Consider the following 21171-nt stretch of genomic DNA (forward strand, 5'->3'; position numbering starts at 1 on the left):
TTAATATAAAAATATTAAATCTTATGAAAATATCTAACATGTTCAGAATATAAATGTATAGAGAGTAAATATAAGTCCTAAATTTTTTGAAGCTATAAATGTCGCTGTTAACAATACTAAAAGATAATTCTTTTATGGCAAATCTAAATTTAAATTGACAACTGAAATTTTTTTATTAAAATAGCATTTTTAGAAATTTTGTTGGGAAAATTTTGTCGATTATTTCTTTAAGGCAGTTTTTTTAATCTTCAGAAAATGGTGTCTTATGTAAGCTAAGGACCTTTGAAACCAGTGCTTTATATGACCTTATTTGTCAAGGTTTGTGTTTTGGAATTATAGAATTAAGAGAGGGTTGTAACCACAATAAAAAAAGTAAAAAATGAATAATCCTTCTCAACTGTATATAATAAAACCCCTTAGCCTTAAAAAGGTAAATAACATTAAAAAAAAAAAAAAAAAGATTATTAGACTTTTCACTGAAGGGATTACATCTATGTTTATGCTTGTGATATAATGATTGACATACACGGACTTAATCAGCTAATTTTTGTAAAAACGCTATCAGGATAGGCATCAGCCTTTTTTATTCCTTTACTAATTTACTTGCTTATACTTTTTATTATTATTATTATTATGAAAATAATTGTGTTTTACATAAACCAAACTTTATACATTAATGTTTTGAAATAAGTATTTTGATCTGGTTTTAGATCCGAGCATTTTCTTACTAGATCCATTTCTGGTAATACGAAATCCATGAACAGTTCAACACGTTTGACCTCTCTAACAATGGTATATAGTTGTGAAGTAGCAAATAAAGCGTATACTTGTAAATAGCTTAATATGAGAGAACATTTATTATTTTTCCGAAATTAATTACATAGCATTACATTCTAACTAAAATAGACAAAGAAGTATATTCTCCTATTTTATTTCTGGCTTTTTAGGTAATAATCTAATGATAAATCTTAAATGGCTCATGAATTATATGTAATAAGTAACAAATTAAAAAAAAAAAAAAGTTTCAGTAACAAATCTAACTGTACTAATTTTCATTAAATTTTATAAGTTTATGTTTACAATTGTTTTTCGGTGTAGGATTTACAACTTCATTATCTAATTGATTTCAATTTAAAATGACATGGTTTGTGTTATGACTTTTTTCTTTTTTACAAAGAACAAATCTTTTTTTGATATTTTGACCATAATGAAAGTGGTGTGAAATCTGTAGAATCATTCAGTAAGAATTCATATATTGATAAATGTTTCTATAACTAATGTTCTTACAACTGATGATTCTGATAATGGTGTTCAAAGTTTTGATAATTTGAAATTTAAATTGAGGCAATGGGTCATTGACAATTGTGCACTACATTCAATAGTTAACTCTAATATCTCCCTTTATTGTCAAGCTTTACATAATTCAGATAAATATTATTAATAATGGTTTACTTAATAAATTCTAAACCAGGTGATTTAATTTTTCTAAATCATTTCATTAATAAATTTAATTTATTGCATTTATCTTGCATTTTAAAACAGAGTTGTTAGTCCTTATCCTTGCCTTAAGGCCAAAAATTGAGGCCTTGGCCTTAATTGTTTTGGCCTTGGCCTAAAAAAAAAATGCATATTTTCTTATTGATTTTGCTGAATTCTGCACATAACCTTGGTATATTTTTTACAAAATATAGGTTTAATTGTCACAGCACTTGCTACTTACAGTTTTTTCAATGTTTGACAGTCTTCAAACATATAGAGCAATATGCATATGGATATACGAAAATATCACATGTTTGACAGTCTTCAAACATATAGAGCAATATGCATATGGATATACGAAAATATTTTTTTGATATAAATTATATATTGTCTTATGTTATAAATTACTGTAACACATCCATAATAACTCATTTTAATTCAGCTTTTTTTATTTTTCAATAATAATTTCATGTTCACTCCAATTAAAAACAATTTGAAATTTAAAATATAGATACGATAAAAACCATTAGAGCAATGTGCTTCTGATAACATAGGTTTCATCTTACAGAGATTGAGAGACTGGATAACAATAACCTTGCTCTACAATAAGCTTATAGGTATTAAAATAGGGTTATTATTATACTTTATTTATTTTCAACTTTATTTTATTTGTAGAATTTTAAATTCTTATTGCGTATTTCAAATTGTTTCCATCAGTGGTATCAAATCTTAATATGTTTTACTTGGGTATCTCAAAGTTTTGTGTTAGGTCTGTTGTTATTCTGAATTTTTATAAAAACAAATTTATTGATTTATTCATATCAAAATGGTAAGGAATAATGATTAACAATGGTTAATGATGCAAACGACAGTGTTCTTTAAATCCTCAAAAAGAAATTGTTGTATTATGAACAAAATTTAAAGCATTTAATTAATTTAAAGCTTTTAAAGCAGCTGTTAAACCATTATGCAGTGCTACTATACTTCCTTTTTACCATTGCTGTGTACACGGCGTCATATGCTTGGGCTTCACCAACACTTTATTGCCAATTTTCCATCCTTGAAACTTAGTCAGGGACTTTTGTATTAATTCGACTTTATCAATTCTAGGAATACGGACGCATTTGTATTATTGGCAAAAGATTTCAAAAGGTGTGCCATGTTTTGATGGAACATTGTTGATTAAGAATACAGGCATGAGTATACCACATTTTGCTCTCGTATTTATTCTTTTTACCGTCTAATGAACTCTTTCAACAATTCCATTTCCCAATAATTTTTCAACAGCTCAATAAATAAGTCTTATTTCCCACTTGGACGCCATAGCTTGCATAGTCTGAGATCTAAACAACTTAGAATTATCTAGGAGAACTTCGAAAGGAGGTCCAAGCGATGACCATATTGTTTTTAATGGTTGAACAACCATTGCTGCACTTTCGTTGCTTAATGGTGTCCACAACACATATATCTGTTTGGGCCACAATGAATACAGGTGAGATATAGCAACGAATCAATGTTAGTAACATCGCAGGCTACTCTTTCCTACACTTTGCTGGCAGCAACATTTCCTTTATCCAACAAAATCACATAGGATCAATTGAATTACATTCATCACATTCAGCGACAACTTGTTTCACTGTGTCTCTGTTTATCTGTGTTTATCTGTGATATTTTTTGTTGTTGGTACCCATGTAATATTTACATTTACGGTATAATCCTTGACCAATTTTCCAAATAGATGAAGCCTTCATTGAATTAGCATTTTACATTGCCCAGTACATTTTTTAGGTTTGTCACGAGTCAATTCAGGATTTAACCAACTGAATACACTATGATAATCAGTTTTGATAAAGACATAACTTGGGTTCCATTTCAATGCCATATTGAGACCTTCAATACATGCATCCAATTCAGCTATGTTGATATGCATTATATCAGAATTTTGTCGGAGCCATATCGTATCTTCTATTTTTTTGTCACCTTGCATTATCACAACTCCTTTTGCCAGTGAACACCATACAGTTAGAGATGGATTTGGTTTGACATTCCATATGCCTTTTGCAGGATTGCATTTGATGACTTTATCCATAACTTCTTGCATCATTTCATTAACGTATTTATTTGTAATAGGTTCATCCCTCTTAACCATCCAGCAACTGGTAGATTAGCAACCAGATTACCATAATGAGAATATCTCCCTCTTGGTGAGCACATTTTTAATAATGGGAATCTTGCGTCTTCTTTTCCAAAACATTTTCTTTGTAGATGGATTTACTGTTACTTCCAATCCTAGTGCACAAACTGGGTTTTTGCCAAAATATTCAGGTGTTTTCGAGTGAAGACCCCATTTCTTCATATGTGCCACCAGCTTTCTTCCATTTCAATTGGTTGCTAAGATGTCATCAATAATCCTCTTGTTGATTTTGCAAGTGCAGAATTTTATTAGAAAACATCAGGGTGTTAGCCAAAAAAAAAATTCCTACAGCGTTTTAGCGAAATTGGGAATTTAGGTGCGGCTAAAAATAAAAAAAGGTCATTACATTCTGACATTTAAAAAAGTAGATACAATTTTTTAGATACAATTAAGTTTCAATAAAAATTTTCTATTTTTGCTGGGTTATTCATAGGAATATTTTTCTGTTTTATTTTTCAGGAATATTTTTATATTTTATAAATGTTTAGTTATAATAATTTAACTTGTTTCATTTTGAGCAATTTTTGTCAGTTTTCATTTTTAAATTGCTTCTCTCCTTTGTTTAATATTGTTGAGAGAAAACTAGAACAAAAGACAATTGTTTGCAGTTCTAATGAATTAATAAATTTATTTATTGAAACTTTGATCTATTTTAATTGCATAAATCACTTTTAAATACAGTTTTAAAAGGTTTAAACGATTAGTTACATATATTGTCTTCTTTTATTTTTATTTTCATTTTTAAATTATAAATGTAAAAAAAATGCTAAATAGTATTTAATTTTTAACAAAACATTTTTGGCGATTTCCAAGATCCTCTTGTAACTTTTTAACTTGCTAAAACAACTTTTTAACGACAGTCGATAAAAAAAACTATACATTTTACTTAGGAATGCCAGAATTTTACGGCTTTTACGAAGGAAAAAACTAAAAAAAAAATTATTACAGGTTTGTAAAATCTGTAAAGTTGTAATTTTTGTAAAATCCAGACGTTTGACAACCCTAATTATATGGAAAGATTTCAAATATTTCAAATTTAAAATACTTAGTATTTTAAAACTAAAAATTTTAAAATACTTAAAAAATTTTTTTAACTTTCTTACATAGGTAATCGTATTATTGTTCATCATATTTTATATTACAATTTTTATCATAAGATAAATTCAAATAGTAAAAAACTTATTTAAATCAATAGCTTTTAAATGAAAGTTAAATTAAAGTTTCCAAAATTTTAATAACCTTTTATTGAAAAATTGGTTGGCTCGCTAGTTTCTCTCAAATATAATGCTACTTTTATTTAAATACTCGGTGTAGTTAAGGCGATTTACAAATTATTCGAATTTATTTATTTGAAATTGGCATGATTTTAAAGGTGTATTATGTCCAAACAAAAGCTTTAGATGTTATATTTTTTTTCGCTTCAGGTTTTTTTAATATTTGAAGAATTTTTCTCTTTTTTATATAATTTTCTAATCCTTTTTACTACCCCTACTTGTGAATACAAAGAATACCATTTTTGAGCCTTTAAATCACTTTCGCTCATCGGCGTTAACATGAATTTAGTTAAAATCTTTTGAAAAAGTGCCTTAATTTACTATAGATCCTAGTTCTAATCGTTTCTGACCTATTAGCTTTATATAGTTGTCAAAATACAATATTTATATCAATTTTTACAAATACAAGAGTTCCGACCAAAAAAGAACTTGCAATCAACAACAAAAAAAAAAAGTTAAAAGTTTTTAATCTATGATATTCATTTTACCTAAAAATCGTATTTATTTAAAATCTTATAGGAATTTGGACAAGCGAATTAGGATTTTAAGAAGATTTAAAAAAAAAAAATCTACGGTCTGGGTTTTTTCGCTTCAAACATTTATATGATACCGCAAAATTTATCATTTTATTTTTTCCGTCTTTTCATGATTCACAGACCTGATCATTTAGCGGAAATATGTAGTAGTCAACAAAATATCATACAGACGTTATAGTATTTTAAAATTGCCTTAACTACACCAAGTAAGTCTTCTTTTATGTTTTACACAAATACAACATATACAATACGTTTCATTGCAAGTTTTATTTTTGATTTTTTTGTTGTTGTTATTTTCGGTTTACTTTACCAGCTAATTTATTTTACCAAAATTATTATTAAATCTTTTAATATAAAAACGTTATTAACTTATTTTATATTATAATATTTATTAATATGCAAATTTTATTTGTAACTTTCCTAAATTAAGATAAAAAGCAAGAATGTAAATAAAGAGTTTTTGAATAACAAAAATAAATTAATAAAATAGTTTATTAAACGCATTGAACAATTTTAACTGGAGAATAACTGGCGTCAATTAAAAATTAAAAACATTTTTTTTTCAACTTTTGAATGAATGATCTTGCTTGTTAATGACAACACTTTTTTTTTCACATTAAAAAATCGATCTTAATTCTTAATTGATTAACTTAATTCATTTCCTTGTCACACGTACTAATTGCGTTTTTTACTAGTCTAGCGCAACAATTTAAATCTGAGACTGATTAAATTTTTTTTTTAACCATGATCTTAAAAACCTTTGGGAATTTTAAACCAATTGGGAAACCGCGTTATACGCGGCACCATCAGGCTGGCTAACACCCTGAACATATCGTAGTATTGAGATCATAATTGCAGGTGCTAGGTTCAATCCAAAGCTCAAACGTGTAGGCGCATATTGTTGATCTTTGTAAATGACAGTTTGGTTAGGCCAATGTTGTTTATGCACATGAATTTGTAGTTATGCTTGTTTTAGATCCACCACCAAGTCATTGCTATTTTTTCTCATGAGTCTCCGATCCCTCATTGCATTGTTGATGACATCTGCATCCTTTGCAGAAGCTTTGACATAGGTGTTAAGTTCGCGATAATCAAGCACGGTCTTATCTTCTTTTTATTATCTTGAACGCACATCATTGGTAGTAATCCTTTAGCTTCTCCCATAATTTTATTGTCATATTTGATAAGTATGCCTTCTTTGATCCATTCATTAATTTTGTTGTTGAACACCTCGCGATGTTGGTTAGATACGTTATACTGACTTGTTCTGTTTTTCATTTTAGGTTCATTTTCCTACTCCCTACTTACAATCCATTATTTGCTATCAAAATAAGTTTTGCATGTTCCAATTTCAATTGTCGCAACACAAGGTGTTGATGACAACTAAATCAAAGAATTACAGAGTTTCAATTTTCCAGTGCAAATTTTCAGTTCATCACATGGCTTTATTAGATCCATACCCATAATCATGTCATATTTGTTTATTACTTCATCCACAATAACACCAATGCATCCACCAAGCACCCGTCCATTGGGTGCTTGGTGGATGCATTGGTGGTTTTAGCAATAACTTCTTCACATCGAATTATTCCGCCCATTGTTGAATTGTTATTTTATTAACGATTTTATTATAAAAGCAAACATTTTTTTTTCCAAACATCATTTATTAAAATTATATCACTGTATATATCATTTAATTGCTGCGATTTAACTTGCATTATAAAAAAAAAAGTTTACCTTACGTAAGGTAAACTTTTTTTTATAATTTAATTTTAAATAATCATCTGCATCAAAAATTTGTACAAAACGTAATTACGTTTTGTACAAATTTTTGATGCAGACGATTATTTAAAATTTAATTTTGAGTAAAAAAAAATGTTTTGGAAGAAAAACCAAAAATACAATTGCAATAAAAAGGAGCTAATTTTTTTTTAAGAATTTATAAAATTTAAATATTAAACAATATTTAGTAATATTTTTAAATAAATTTGATAGTTAAGTTAAAACCAAGCATTAACTTTAATTTTAATAAACTTAAATATATTTTTTAAATCAAAATTAAATTATATTTTTTAAATCTAAATTAAATTACATAATTTTTAATCAGAATAAAGTTATATATTTTTATTAAATTAGTTTTAAATTAAATCATATACTTTTTATCAGAATAGAATTATATTATTATCATCTTTGCTTCAAGCATAAAGTATTAGCTTTTTTTAAGCGAAAATATCAATCATAGCAATAAATTAAAAAAATAAAAATTTTAATTTTATTTGAGTTTTTTTAATTAGTCAAAAGTTAGTGTGGTTTTTTTAAAGATTAATTACTTCTTTTATCTTACTGCTTATAGAATAATTTAAAAGTTAAAATATGAGAAAAAGTCGCTTAACCAAAATTATTCCTTATGTAAAATCGCTAAAGGCGTAACGCTTCAAAACAAGACCTAAAGTTACTAATTTTTAACTCAGTTACTAATCATTGCAAATAAGCTGTCAATCGAATTACTATTATATAATCATTTTTTCTAAATCTAAAGATTGTTTGAAAGCAACCAATGATAACCAATTTTTTTTTCAAGTATTTGCAACAAATCAACACTGCTTTAGAGTTTACTTTAACTTCATATGAATAGCTTTATAAAAATTATGTGCTATTAAATTGAGCATTCATTGTGCAAAGATTTATATAGCTATTAAAAAAACCATCTTTACAAGCAATCTTTTTATCTTCTTATGCAAGTTTTAAGCAAATCAGTGTTTTTGTGATAAGTTAATAACTCTCTTCTTGTAAAATATTTTCCCAGTAGAGTTCTTTGTGGGGTCAAAAACTAGGAGGATTTTACAGGTAAAGTCTTGTAATGTTGTAACAAATAAAAAACTAGGACAAAAAAAATTATAAAAAAAAATTAAAAATTTTTTTTTTTTAATGTATACACCTCTTCAAGACTGCAGAGGCACCTATAGTTGAAGAGACTACTTGCTTTTTTTTTAATTGTTGTTACAACACTCTCCTTCAACTTTTTAACTCTGAACCACAAGCTTTGACTTACACGTTAAAACATAAAAAAGTCAAGTGCAGTATTGCCAGGTGGTGGGGATTGAATTCAAAACTTCTTGTTAAAAGAAAACAATAATTTTAAAAAAAGTTCAGAATGATTTTAAATAGTACTCTGAAAAAATGTCTTATGATTGATGGTTTCTGCCACGAGTTGTACAATGTGTCTGGCAGCTATTTTCAGCCTTGGTTTCTTTAAAAATTGCTATTGTTAATAATGTTTAAAAATATTAATACTATTAATAGGGTCATTCCATATGAAATCTTCCAGACCATGACACCCTTACGTCTCAGAATTTGTTCATTTTTACCACACTTGCAGTCCATATTAAAAAAATAATAACTGCAAACATAGGTTCCAGAGATATTGTCAGTTAAAATAATGCTGACTCAGCATTTTAATGATTATCTGAAGCGACTACAAAGCAACTTTGACATATAGTATCTTTATAATGGCTTGAGGAAATTTCCTAAAATTTTGTACCCTAATAGATTTTTATCCTAAAAGATTCTTGTGGAATCCAAAAATAGCACCTTCAAGACTTGATTGTTTCAGGAAATGCCTCATTTATCCAATTTGGTTCAAAATTCTTGACTTGTAAATTCATGATTTTTGGAGGTAAAATGAAGGCTGTGGCCCAAAATCCCAACTAAAATTTTAATTGTATATCATTATTTTATCTTAGGTCTACTGAAAAAAATTAGATTCATCAATTGTCTCTTGTAAAGCCAAGATAAATGGAATTTGATTTAAGTTATTTTTTAAAACATTTTTTTAACTAAAACAGCTATCTATAATACTCAATCTATACTACTTGATCAAAATTTGCGTTTAAAAATTGTGTCATTTTAGAAAAATTTAAATTTTGTAACGAAAGCAATTAAAATGTTTTTTATAACATTTTTTTAACTAAAAAAGCAAATAGTGTTATTTATTGACTAGTTAAGGACATATATAGTCATGGTTAAGTTTGAGAAACAATTTATTTTCATCATTTACCTATATCAAGTTCACTTACATCTTCAGCAATCTCTACCCACCAAAATCTGTCATAAAAACATGCAAAATAATCAATTTTTTTAATGTTTAATGAAATCTCTTTATTATGTTAACGTTTTGGAATGATATCAAATACTTGTTTATTTATAACTTATAATGTTTGAAGCGATTGGAATAAAATGATGATACATCCTTGTGCCAGAAACTGTTCTTCCAAATATTCCTAAATATCTTTTTTCTAAGTGTGCTTGTGTTTGGTCGATTTCTTCTTTAGAAAATAACTTAAATTCCATTTATCTTTGCTTTACAAAAGGAGTACATTAAATTAACATCTAAAATCTGCTCAGTAGTTATTTGTTTTAGACTTTCTTGACATACTACTCTTTCAACATTCCCACCAATACCATCACAGGGGGATTTACCATGACTGGTAGCAAAAAATACCCATTCAGCATTTAAATCAAAATCTTTACTGTGATGACAAAGATTGATAAAGTTTTTAAAATTTTTAAATTGCTACACAACCATCAGAAAAGTATTTCACACTTGATACATCAGGTAAATTTTCTTTGATATATCTAGTTATATCTTCTTGAGTCTTGTAAATAATCCTGTGTCATGATCAACATCAGGGCTTGTGATGAAGTGAGCGCGATTGTGCTCCGCTTGTAAAACGCGCCCGTAAATGATATTTTCAAACGTTCTAGGCGCAATAAACAACTCTTGTTCAGCTTATAACGAGCGTATAAAATAACGCCCGTCCAATAGTTAGGGATTATTTTTTATTTTCATAAAATATTTAAAAAAGATTTTTTATTAAAAATATTCTGTTATCAAAGCACTGATATAAAATATAAAAAGCACAACGTCGTTCTCTATTGCACTAACGTAATGAATGAGCAGTTTAAAGTTGTTAATAGTCACTAATTTCAATAATGGAATGTGCACGTGGAAACACAATGTGAATACAAAAATGCGCAAATAAAATAAGAATTGAAAATTAGAAAACCATTGTAAGAAAATTGAAACTGCAGAGTATTTTTAATCTTGTGAAAATATCAAGTAAGATTTATTTGATTTATTGTTTGTAATATTCCACACATCGTTTATAATAAAAATAAATATTAATAATAGAGTAATTTTTTAAATTAGTTTTTGTTCATAGTATAGGTTTTTTATTAACTATCATTTATTTTAACTCAAATTTAAAACGATTCTGTTGTTTAGAATGTTCGCAATCAAGGACATTCGAAAAGGAAACAAAGTAATGATGTCAATATTTATTAAATGGAAAGTTATTATTTTTATTATTATTTCAAATTATTCTTGTGTTATTTTTTTAAGATAAAAAAACGTAATTTAAAAAAGAAATTTTAGAAAAAAATTAAATAATTAATTTGAATAAAAAATATCAAGAAATAAAAAAACCATTAACAGTTAATTAAGTTTACAGAGTAACATTTTAAAATACATATATCAAAACAACGAAGCAAAACTAAGTCACTAAATTATACTTAATACTAAATCAATAAGAAGTTGCATTTTTGTTTGATATTATTTTTTTATAACATAAATAGTTAAAAATAAAATCGCGATCTGACAATATACAAGAAGTTTGGAAGTATAAAAATCTACTTCGTTGAAGTAGTTTCATGAGTGTGATACTAATTCAAAGATTTTTTGACAAAAGAATTATGTAGCAAATAAAAAAAGATATAAAAAATAAAAAGCTTTTTATGAGCATCGCCTTCAGCAATTTTCATGATTGCACTCGCCGACGTTATCTCGAGCGCACATAATCACGCTCGATGAAAACATATTCTAATTTTACGAGCGCGATATAACACGCTTGACGATTTTCTTCATCACAAGCCCTGAACATCTTCTGAAAGGTAACAAAAAGACTTGTGTTTGAGAACTTTTTCCTCTATAAAATAAAGTACAATTGTAAAAAGTGAACATTGACACAGTGGGCTAATTTTCAAAAACGCTGGCCAAAAGTCAAAAAAAAAAAATCACTATTGTGATTTTATTATTTTGAAACTACATAAACAAAGCCCTGTTGCATTTAATTGTATAAGAAAAAATTGTATAAATTTTAAAGTTACCTAAATCTACGCAGTTAAACATCTGTTATTAAAAACACTTAATAGGCATTTTAAAAACAAAAAAAAAATGTGGTCAAATAAGTATCGTTTACAAAAAAGTTATTTATCGTTACTAAAAAACTAACTATGGGCGATACTATTCAAGGTATTTATATAATATTTTAGTAAAAAGTTTTATATTATTTCTCTAAATTTTATGCGAAAAGTGCGAACAAAAAAGTACAGAACAAAGTTTATTTATTTTCTTTAACCTATTTTTCAAGCATTGAAAAAGTAGTGAACCCGCGAGATTCCGCTTAGTTATAATTTGGATGTTGTTCATAAAAGTGTATTCTAAAGATTGATTAAAAGAAAAGGCACCTATTTTTGCCTATTACTTCGTTAACTTATATTGTGTAGTGCTAGTCGTGTTTTTTAGTAAACAAAATGGCGGTGTTTTGTTTTCTTTACAAAATCAGTCAAATTGTATATAGATATAGTTATTATGTTTCTTGAGAAACTGATTTTGTTAAGGGCAATAGAACTACAAAAAAATTAGTAGCACACATGAATAAGATTTTGACAAAGTTAGAGTGTAGGCGGGGGGGGGAGACAAACCCTCTCAGTTACGACGTCTTTTTTACCTCAGCTACGACGATTTTTGTATAGTTTTATTGAATTTTACAAAATCAGTTTCTCAAAAAACATAATAACTATATCTATATACAATCATATGATTAACAGTATATTTTACCTTTCTCTTATATATCGAATTTATATAATATAATATTTAATTAGTTTAGTAAAGTTATAATTTTTTTATGATTTTTTCAATTATTATATTTTCAATTAATATCTAAGGTTCACAAAAAGATCATTTGCAAATTCCTCGAATTGAAATTTTTGAAATTTTAAAAAACGAGTTATCTTCAGATCTAGATGACCAGCATAATATTTTGCAATCACAGTTGTGTCTAAGAAGAAAAATTTGTTTCCAATTTTCAACAGATGATAAAAAGAAACTAAAAAATGTATTGACAAAATTAAAAATAAAATGGAAAAGTAGTAACCGAACAAAAAAAATATTTTTGAAGACACATGACACTTGGTTAAAAGCCTCAACAAATATTTGTGTAAGTTATTTAATGCTTATCTCTATTAAAGTTTTAAACTTTTTTATATTTACTAAACATTTAAATAATTTCAGATTGTTCAAGCACGAAATAAAGAGAGAAAAAGCCATAGTGCAATGGGTCGACCGCCTTTGAATTTTGATTAAGCTAGTGAACGAACGAAATGGCGAAAAACAGAGGAAATGCGTTCGACATTGAGTTCATCCGAGTTAGTATTTGCTTCTCAGATGAGTCTTCAGGCTTCAGGAGCATGCAATGCCGGAGTTACAGTTAAAGATTTACCTTCCACAATTCAACACCGAGTCGCAAACTATATAGAGAGCCTTAAATTGTCCCAAATTTCACAAACATCTGAACTATGTGCTGAAACAGCTCTTTCTATACTAATGGAAGCAAAGCTTTCTAAACATCAATATTGCATTATAAGAAGTGCTGCAATTGCGAATAGCTCTTCTTTTTTACCATCTTACGAAAAACTTAAAGAAGCCAAGAAAATGTGTTACCCTGAAGATATAACAGTAACTGAAATAAGGACCGAAGTAAAACTGCAATCTTTATTAAATCACACTTTTAAGTTTAAGAATTATAAAAACTCAACAAAATATAATTGACTCCTTGAATGTAAACATTTTATCAAATTTTATTTTAATTCTTAATTGGGGGTTTGATGGCAGTTCCGGTCATAGCGAATATAAACAGAGATTTGCCGATGGAAGAAACTCAGATGCAAATGTTTTTCTGACTTCACTTGTACCATTACAACTTTTGTGTACAAATTCAGTTTTAGGTCAAGATATTATTCTATGGAAAAATAGGACACCCTCATCTACTCGATTTTGCCGACCTATCAGACTTCAATTTCTTCACGAAAATGTCCATACAAGCATTAATGAAAAAGACTATATTGAAATTAAATCACTGGTTCCTCTCATCATTGTTCAACATGAAATAGAAATTAAAATACATTATAAATTGGTTATGACAATGATTGACGGAAAAGTTTGCAATGCAATAACATTGACGAAATCAACAATGCGGTGTTATTTGTGTTCTGCTACTTCGAGTCAATTCAATAATATCAATTTTGTTAAAGAAATAAAAGTTGACGAATCAAAATTAGAATACGGTTTATCAACGTTGCACGCATGGATTCGCTTTTTTGAATGTTTTTTGCATCTTGGGTATAAACTTGGAATAAAAAAATGGCAAGCACGTTCTGACATTGAAAAAAGTATAATATTACAACAAAAATTGTTAATCCAGAATGCTTTTAAGCTGCAGCTCGGGTTAATAGTTGATCGACCGAAACCAGGATGCGGTAATACAAATGACGGAAATACAGCTCGAAGATTTTTTAAAAACTCACAAGAGTCTGCTGATATTCTAGGCGTGGATTTAGAACTAATAAATCGGTTTCATGTAATTTTGCAGGTATTATCTAGTGGCTTTCCAATAGACGCAGACAAACTCGATAACTGTTCTACCGAAACTGCACTACTTTTTGTTGAAAAGTATCCTTGGTACAACATGCCTACAACAGTACACAAAGTACTTATTCATGGAGCCTTAATAACAAAAACAGCAATATTACCCATAGGACAACTATCTGAGGATGCACAGGAATCAAGAAACAAAGACTTAAAAAAATATTGCAAAGATTTGTCCAGGAAAAATTCCAGAAAAAATACAATGCATGACGTTTTTTGCAGACTTCTGGTTTTGTCAGATCCTGCAATATCTTCACTTTTAAAATCTCATGCAAAAGTTAACAGATCTTTGTCTTCTCAAGCTTTACAAATGTTATTACCTCCGGAGATTAACGAAAACTCTGAAACTCATTCGTCTGTGATTGAGTTTATCAACAATATTTCAACAATAAATGATTCAGATGACAGTGGTGATTTATTTTAAAGTAATATAAATGAAACAATTATGATAAATGATGCAAATAAAAGTTTTCCTTGTTTTCCTTGAACAAATAAATAAGTAGAATAAATAATGAATTTTTCAATTTTTTTTTTTTAACATTGCGGCATTATAATACAGTCATAATACATTATATATCGGTATTATATATAATGTTTATATATGTAATGTAAATAATACATTAGTCTATTGAACTTAAATGTCGAATTAGAACTAATTGGTTAAACACGAAAGCCCAAAGGCATTTCTAATGATTAATGTTTTTAAAACACCGCCATTTTGGATCTACCATTATTGAATTTTGGTACACTTATGTCAAATTCAAAGTTGGGGATTCAAAAAAATGCTTTACAGAAATTTTCCATTAATTATAATCATTTTTTAACTTTTGGCCAGGTTTTTTGAAATTCCGCCCACTGTGCAGTGATAACTTTGAACCTCATCCTGAACAACATATTGATAAGTTTCAGCAAAAGTTCCTAAAATTAAGCATTCGTTTTGGTTAAGATTTTTTTTACAATTTTTCAAGTATCTACTTTGTGTTTTTGCAATATATGAATAAGTGGTAAGGTTGTCGATGCTGTCAAATAATAAATCATTAAATTCATCTAGTGGCAATGATTGTAATATGTAATGATTGTAATATGTAATAAAATTGATTGTATGATTGTAATATGTAATAAAATTGATTTAATATGTAATGATTGTATGTTGATTGTATGTTGATTGTTGTTGAATGATTGTATGTTGATTGATGCAATGATTGTAACATGTAATAAAATTGTAATATAATAATGATTGTAATGATGTAATGTTGTACAATCGGTACTCTGCCATTGCTTGAATGCTACATCTTCTTCGAGCTCATGGTCCATAAACTCCTGCACCAAAAAACTTTTTAATGGTTCAATACCAGGGCAATGGTTACATCGATGCAACATACATTCTGCATTTTAAGTGAACAGACAATCAATGCCATGAAATCTTTATAACTTTTATTCCACATAATAGCATCATTAAGAAATTTTGTATTTTGGTGATGTATGCATACACATACATAAGTAACTGATGCATTAGTTGTAATGCACCATTTAGGTTTAAGAGTACAAAACTTTGACAAACTGACTTTGACGCTAGGGTAGTCTTTTTTAAATGCAACATGTAATTCATTAAAATTGAGTAGCAATAATCTTTTTTGAACACGTTGGTTTTTCTTAACACTTACAAAAAATTTTTTTCCTGGCATTGTTCTTGAAAATTCATCACTCCGATAAAAGTTAATCACTAAATTAACTGTTTCTGGTGAAAGTGGGTTTCCAATTTTTTTTTCTGGCAATGATAGAATTCCATGCTCATTTTTAACTTTTCTTGCAGTTTTCAAAGTAGCTTGATATCTTTCTATGTGTCCATGATTTTGGTGCGAGTGTTAAAATTTGCACCTTATGGCAATAAGAGTCAGTCTCTGAAATTTTTATTTCATACATTAAAATGTCTAGATCATGGTCATTGTTAATGTTGTTGTTTGAAATGGGGCTTTTTATTTCTGTTGTTAAAGAAGTTTCATTAATATTATATGCTAATGAGACCATTTTTGCAACTCTGTCAATAGTGTTCTCAAACTTTTGTTTTGCTGCAGACAATTTGCTGTGATTTGAAAGACTTTTTAGTTTGACTGGTGAAATTTCTAGCAATTCTATAGTGGTATATAACTTAATTTTTTTCTCACTTTTTGATTCCCATTCCTCCTGTGAATTTAAATCTTCATCTGTTTCTACTGCTTTTTTGTAACATTTACTGCAGAATTTCCAACCTAAGGTTACATAAACATTTTGTCGCAAAATTTTTGCCAAGTCTAGGGAAATCTTTATATTACCTAAGAAACAAATTTAGTTTTAAGTTTTTAAAATAACTGAAAATATCAAAAAAAATTTTATAAATAAAATGTTTTTCTTTTAATTTCCATATGAATTCTGTTGTAATTAATGTTAGATTACCTTTTATAGCATTTTTTTTACTTTCCTTGTGTGTTCCAAAAGGATTACAACGCTTTGTAATTTTTCTCTCAAAATATTTTCCATAGAATTGCTCATGATAACAACATATAATTCTTATTGAACAATGTTTTTCTTTTAAATTTGCTCGCCATCTTATTTGCATTGTTTGCTGATGAAACTACAATTTATTCTTGTCGTGATAAGAAGTCAACACTCACTTATTGCTTGGAGGGGGCATTTGAGCTTGAAAAGGATCTCACTTCTGCTACAGCATGGGGCTCACAGTGGCTGGTGAACTTCAATTCAGATGAAACTTTTCAGCCAATCATTATCGCAATAATTTAGATCTTCCTATATTTATGAACAGTAATGTACTTGATGAGTCATCCGCTCTTCATCTTCTAGGATTAACTCTTACTTCCAATCTTTCTTGGAAACCATATATCAAATCTGTTGCAAAATTAGCATCTGCTAAGGTTGCATCTCTTTATCCAGCTTGACACTTTCTTACTTCGGATTCTATTCTCTATCTCTATAAATCTCAAATCCGGCTTTGTATGGAGTACTGTTGCCGTATTTGGGGCGGATCTTCTAATGATACCCTTTCTCTTTTAGGCATGTGATAATAGTTGGAGGTTGGCTGCTCTTGCAGCCAACCTCCAACCATTATCACATTGTCGTAATGTTGCTTCTCTTTCTCTTTTCTACAAATACTATAATGGGCACTGCTCTAAAGAGCTAGTGTCTATTGTGCCATCTACTAAAATTCCTTCTCGTGTTACTCGTCATTCAATTAAATCTCATCCTTTTTCTGTGACTGTTCCTAAGTCTCCAAAAACTCTTATTCGTCTAGTTTTTTTCTTCGAACATCAGTTCTTTGGAATTCACTTCCTTCATATAATATTTCATATAATTTGCAATCCTTTAAGTTGTCTGTCAATCGTTATCTTGCTCTACAATCTTCATTTTTTCTATTCCAGTAACTTTCTATTTTAATTAGTGGTTGCTTTATGAACCCATTACGAAGATACTATATGTCAACCTATTATGAAGATACTATATGTCAAAGTTGCTTTGTAGTCGCTTTAGATAATCACTAAAATGCTGAGTCAGCTTTATTTTAATTGACGATGTTTATGGACTGCAAGTGAGGTAAAAAGGAACAAATTCTGAGACATAAGGGTGTCAAAAATGTTTTTTTTTTTTGTGATGATTTTATATGTAATTACCTAATAGTATTAATGATGTTGGTATTGTATATAAAATGTAATATTAAGTAATATGTATTTATTAGTAATGTTGTTGCTATTAATATAATATGTAATATTATGTATTATATAATATGTAATATTATGTAATGTGTATGTAAAAGTTGGTATTAAATGTGTTTTTACTTTTAATAGATAACTGGTGATCCTGTATCCATATTTGTTTGTGATGCTAAGTCTGTTTCTCCTGAGGAGGTTGTATTTAAAAAAAAGTTTTTTTATAAATACTTAATAGATTATTATTATTATTATTATTACTAGCAGTAAGTTACTGGTTCTGATAGGTCTACATGCCACAACTAATGATAGGTCCTGATAGGTCTACATATCACACTTTATGATAGGTCCTGATAGGTCTTAATGCCACACCTTACACTACAGGAACTTTTTGCATAGACTCTTGTCTATGCAAACAGTTCCTTTAAAAATATTTGATTTTTCAATTTTTGTCTTTATATCTTTTCAGATCGGTCTATCTAACAGATAAATCTTCCTCTTTTTTTTTCTCTCAAAACAGATACACCTTGATGACCCTTGTGCAAATTATTTAGTAAAATGGATCTCAGTTTATTTAGCATTACGATTTTACCATCTATTTGGCTTCATCTATTATGATGGCATAGATGTTAACCTGTGTTACATTGTTTCCTGCCTAGGGTGATGAATGCTAGATCTTCTTGACTTTTCTCATGGGTTTTTGCTTGTGCCTCTTACAGCTTTAAAACTCAGTTTAATGGTTCTGAGGCTGGCTAGTAAGGTTTTCCCAACTCTGTGGTAGCTCTCAGAGAGGCTGATTCCATCAAAAGCTGCAAAATATCAGAGTATTTATACCGCCATGTTGCTCATGGATGGTGTCCCTGTTAATGCTTTTGGTGCGCATTGTTGAGGCCACATAAGGATCCTATGTTACAATTTGGGGTTAATTAACAGGAGTGAAAAAATTGCAAAGCTCAGTGCTTGGTAGGATGTGCTCTATCTATGAATGAGTCAAGTCCTCTTTAAACTTAAAACACGCCAAAAGTAAAGTAAAATATTAAACATAATAAACCATCCCCACCACCTAACTGTTTTAATATATCTTTTACTAATATTCATAGTCTGCAAAGCAACCTTCCATCTGTTGAATTTTAACTCTCACAAAATTCACCAGACTTCCTTGCTCTTAGTGAGACTAATCTAAATTCTGCTATTCCTTCCTCTGATCTCAATGTTTATGGGTACTATCCTTTAATTCGCAAAGACTCCAATAGTCATATGCTTGGCTTAGAGGTACAGATGCGCATCAATTCACCTATTTTTTGTGAAATCAGGTTTGAATCGTTTGACCCTTCCTTTATGTGCTTCCGCTTAGCACCTCTTCACTCTATCACCTTTCTCTTTGTACTTTATTGTTCTCCTTCTTCCCAAGATTGCACTCTTTTAGATATAATTTCTGATCAAATTGACCATGCTCTCTCTCTTTTCCCCTATGCCAATAGTTATTATTGGTTAATTTAATGCTCATCACACTGAATGGCGTGGCTCTAATGCCATTGATCCTGCTGGCACTAAAGCATATAACTTCTGCATTTCTCAATCTCTTACTCAGTTAGTTAACTTTGTGACTCGTTTTCCTGACGACCCTAATCATTTATTTTCACTCCTTAATTTATGTCTGGTCTCTGATCCTAGCTTATGTTCAGTTTCTCCGTTTTCTCCCTTAGGTGGTTCTGACCAATCAGTGATCTCTTTAAATCTTTCATCTTGTACTTCATTTTCGGACTCATCCTATCATCGCACTACTTACTACTACCCTTAAGCTGATTGGGACTCTTTTTGTGATTTTCTTTGTGACGGTCTTTGGGCTGATGTCTTTTCCCTACCAGCTGAAAAATGTGCCTTCTATGTAACCTGGATTCAGGCAGGAGCGGATGCTTTTATTCTTTCTAGTCGGTTCTAAGTCAAGACTCATTCTACTCCATGGTTTTCACCTTCTTGTGCAGCTGCTATATCTAATCATAATCATTTTTTTTACCTTTTTCAAAAGAACAACTCTCTTGAGAACAAACAGCTATTTATTATTTCAAAAAATCTATGTAAAAAGTTGCTAAGCTCCACTATTCTTAGTTCACTAAATCTCGTATCTTATCTCAGAAGTTAGGCTCTTAAAACTTTTGAAAAATCTTCAACAGCATTGTTAACAAAGGTAGGTCTAACATTCCATCTCTTATTCATGGGACTGATCTTATTACCTTTCCCATGGATAAAGCAGAACTATTTGCAAAGAACTTTTCTTCTAATTCGACTCTCAAATCTTATGGCCATTCTCTTCCTTCCATATCAATTAAACAGACATTCAAATCACTCCAGCTTCCATTGCTAAACTCATATCTCGATATATATAGGGAGGCGGAGAGGCTAGGGCTATTGCTCTTGACATATCTAGGGCTTTTGACGAAGTTTGACATGTTGGTCTTCTCCATAAACTCGTTTCATATGGTGTATCTGGGAAAGTTTTTGAGATTATCAAATCGTTTCTTTCTAGCCACTTTATTGAGGTCATCCTCGAAGGCTAACACTCGTCCATTTCCAGTAACTTCTGGGGTACCTCAAGTTTCTATCCTTGGTCTTATTATGTTTCTTATCTACATTAATGATCTTCCCAACAACCTTACAACTAAAGTAGCTCTTTTTTCTGATGACTCAACTTTATACTCCTGAAAAAAATGAAAAAAGTCTTCTCTTTTTGAACAGATAGCCGATCTTGAATCAGATCTCACTTCTGTAAAGGATTGGACCTCACAATGGCTTGTAAGTTTTAACTCCAACAAAACTCAGTTATTTACTGCAAACAACTATCCCAGTACTGTCAACATTCCTATATTAATGAATGGCAACCCTCTCACTGAGTCCTCTACTTTATGTCTTCTTGGATTATCATTTACTACTGACCTTTTATGGAAACCATATATACAATCTATTGTTAAATAAGCATCTACTAAGGTTGCTTCTCTTTATCATGCTCACCATTTTCTCTCCCCTGATTCCATTCTCTACCTCTACAAATCTTTTATTAATCCCTCTATGGAATACTGTGGTCATATTTGGGCTGGTTCTTCTAATGATGCTCTTTCTCTTCTAGATAAGGTTCCAAAACGCATTGTAAACATAGTTAAAGCCAGTCTATCTGCTAAGCTTGAGCCTCTTTTCCATTGTCATAAAGTTGCATCTCTTTCTCTTTTCT

General features: G+C 29.3%; 1 protein-coding gene across 2 annotated transcripts in view; it reads left to right on the plus strand.

The window, feature by feature from the left end:
* Nucleotides 1–21171, plus strand: part of LOC100208563 (N-terminal kinase-like protein) — a 79288-nt gene that overhangs the window by 193 nt on the left and 57924 nt on the right. For both annotated transcript variants that reach the window (XM_065805302.1, XM_065805303.1), the window contains exon 2: nt 18084–18143. In XM_065805302.1, the coding sequence (XP_065661374.1) occupies nt 18084–18143 (60 nt within the window). The remainder of the gene's footprint in view (nt 1–18083; nt 18144–21171) is intronic.

This window comes from Hydra vulgaris, chromosome 09 (assembly GCF_038396675.1).
Source record: "Hydra vulgaris chromosome 09, alternate assembly HydraT2T_AEP".
Taxonomy (NCBI): Eukaryota; Metazoa; Cnidaria; class Hydrozoa; order Anthoathecata; family Hydridae; genus Hydra; species Hydra vulgaris.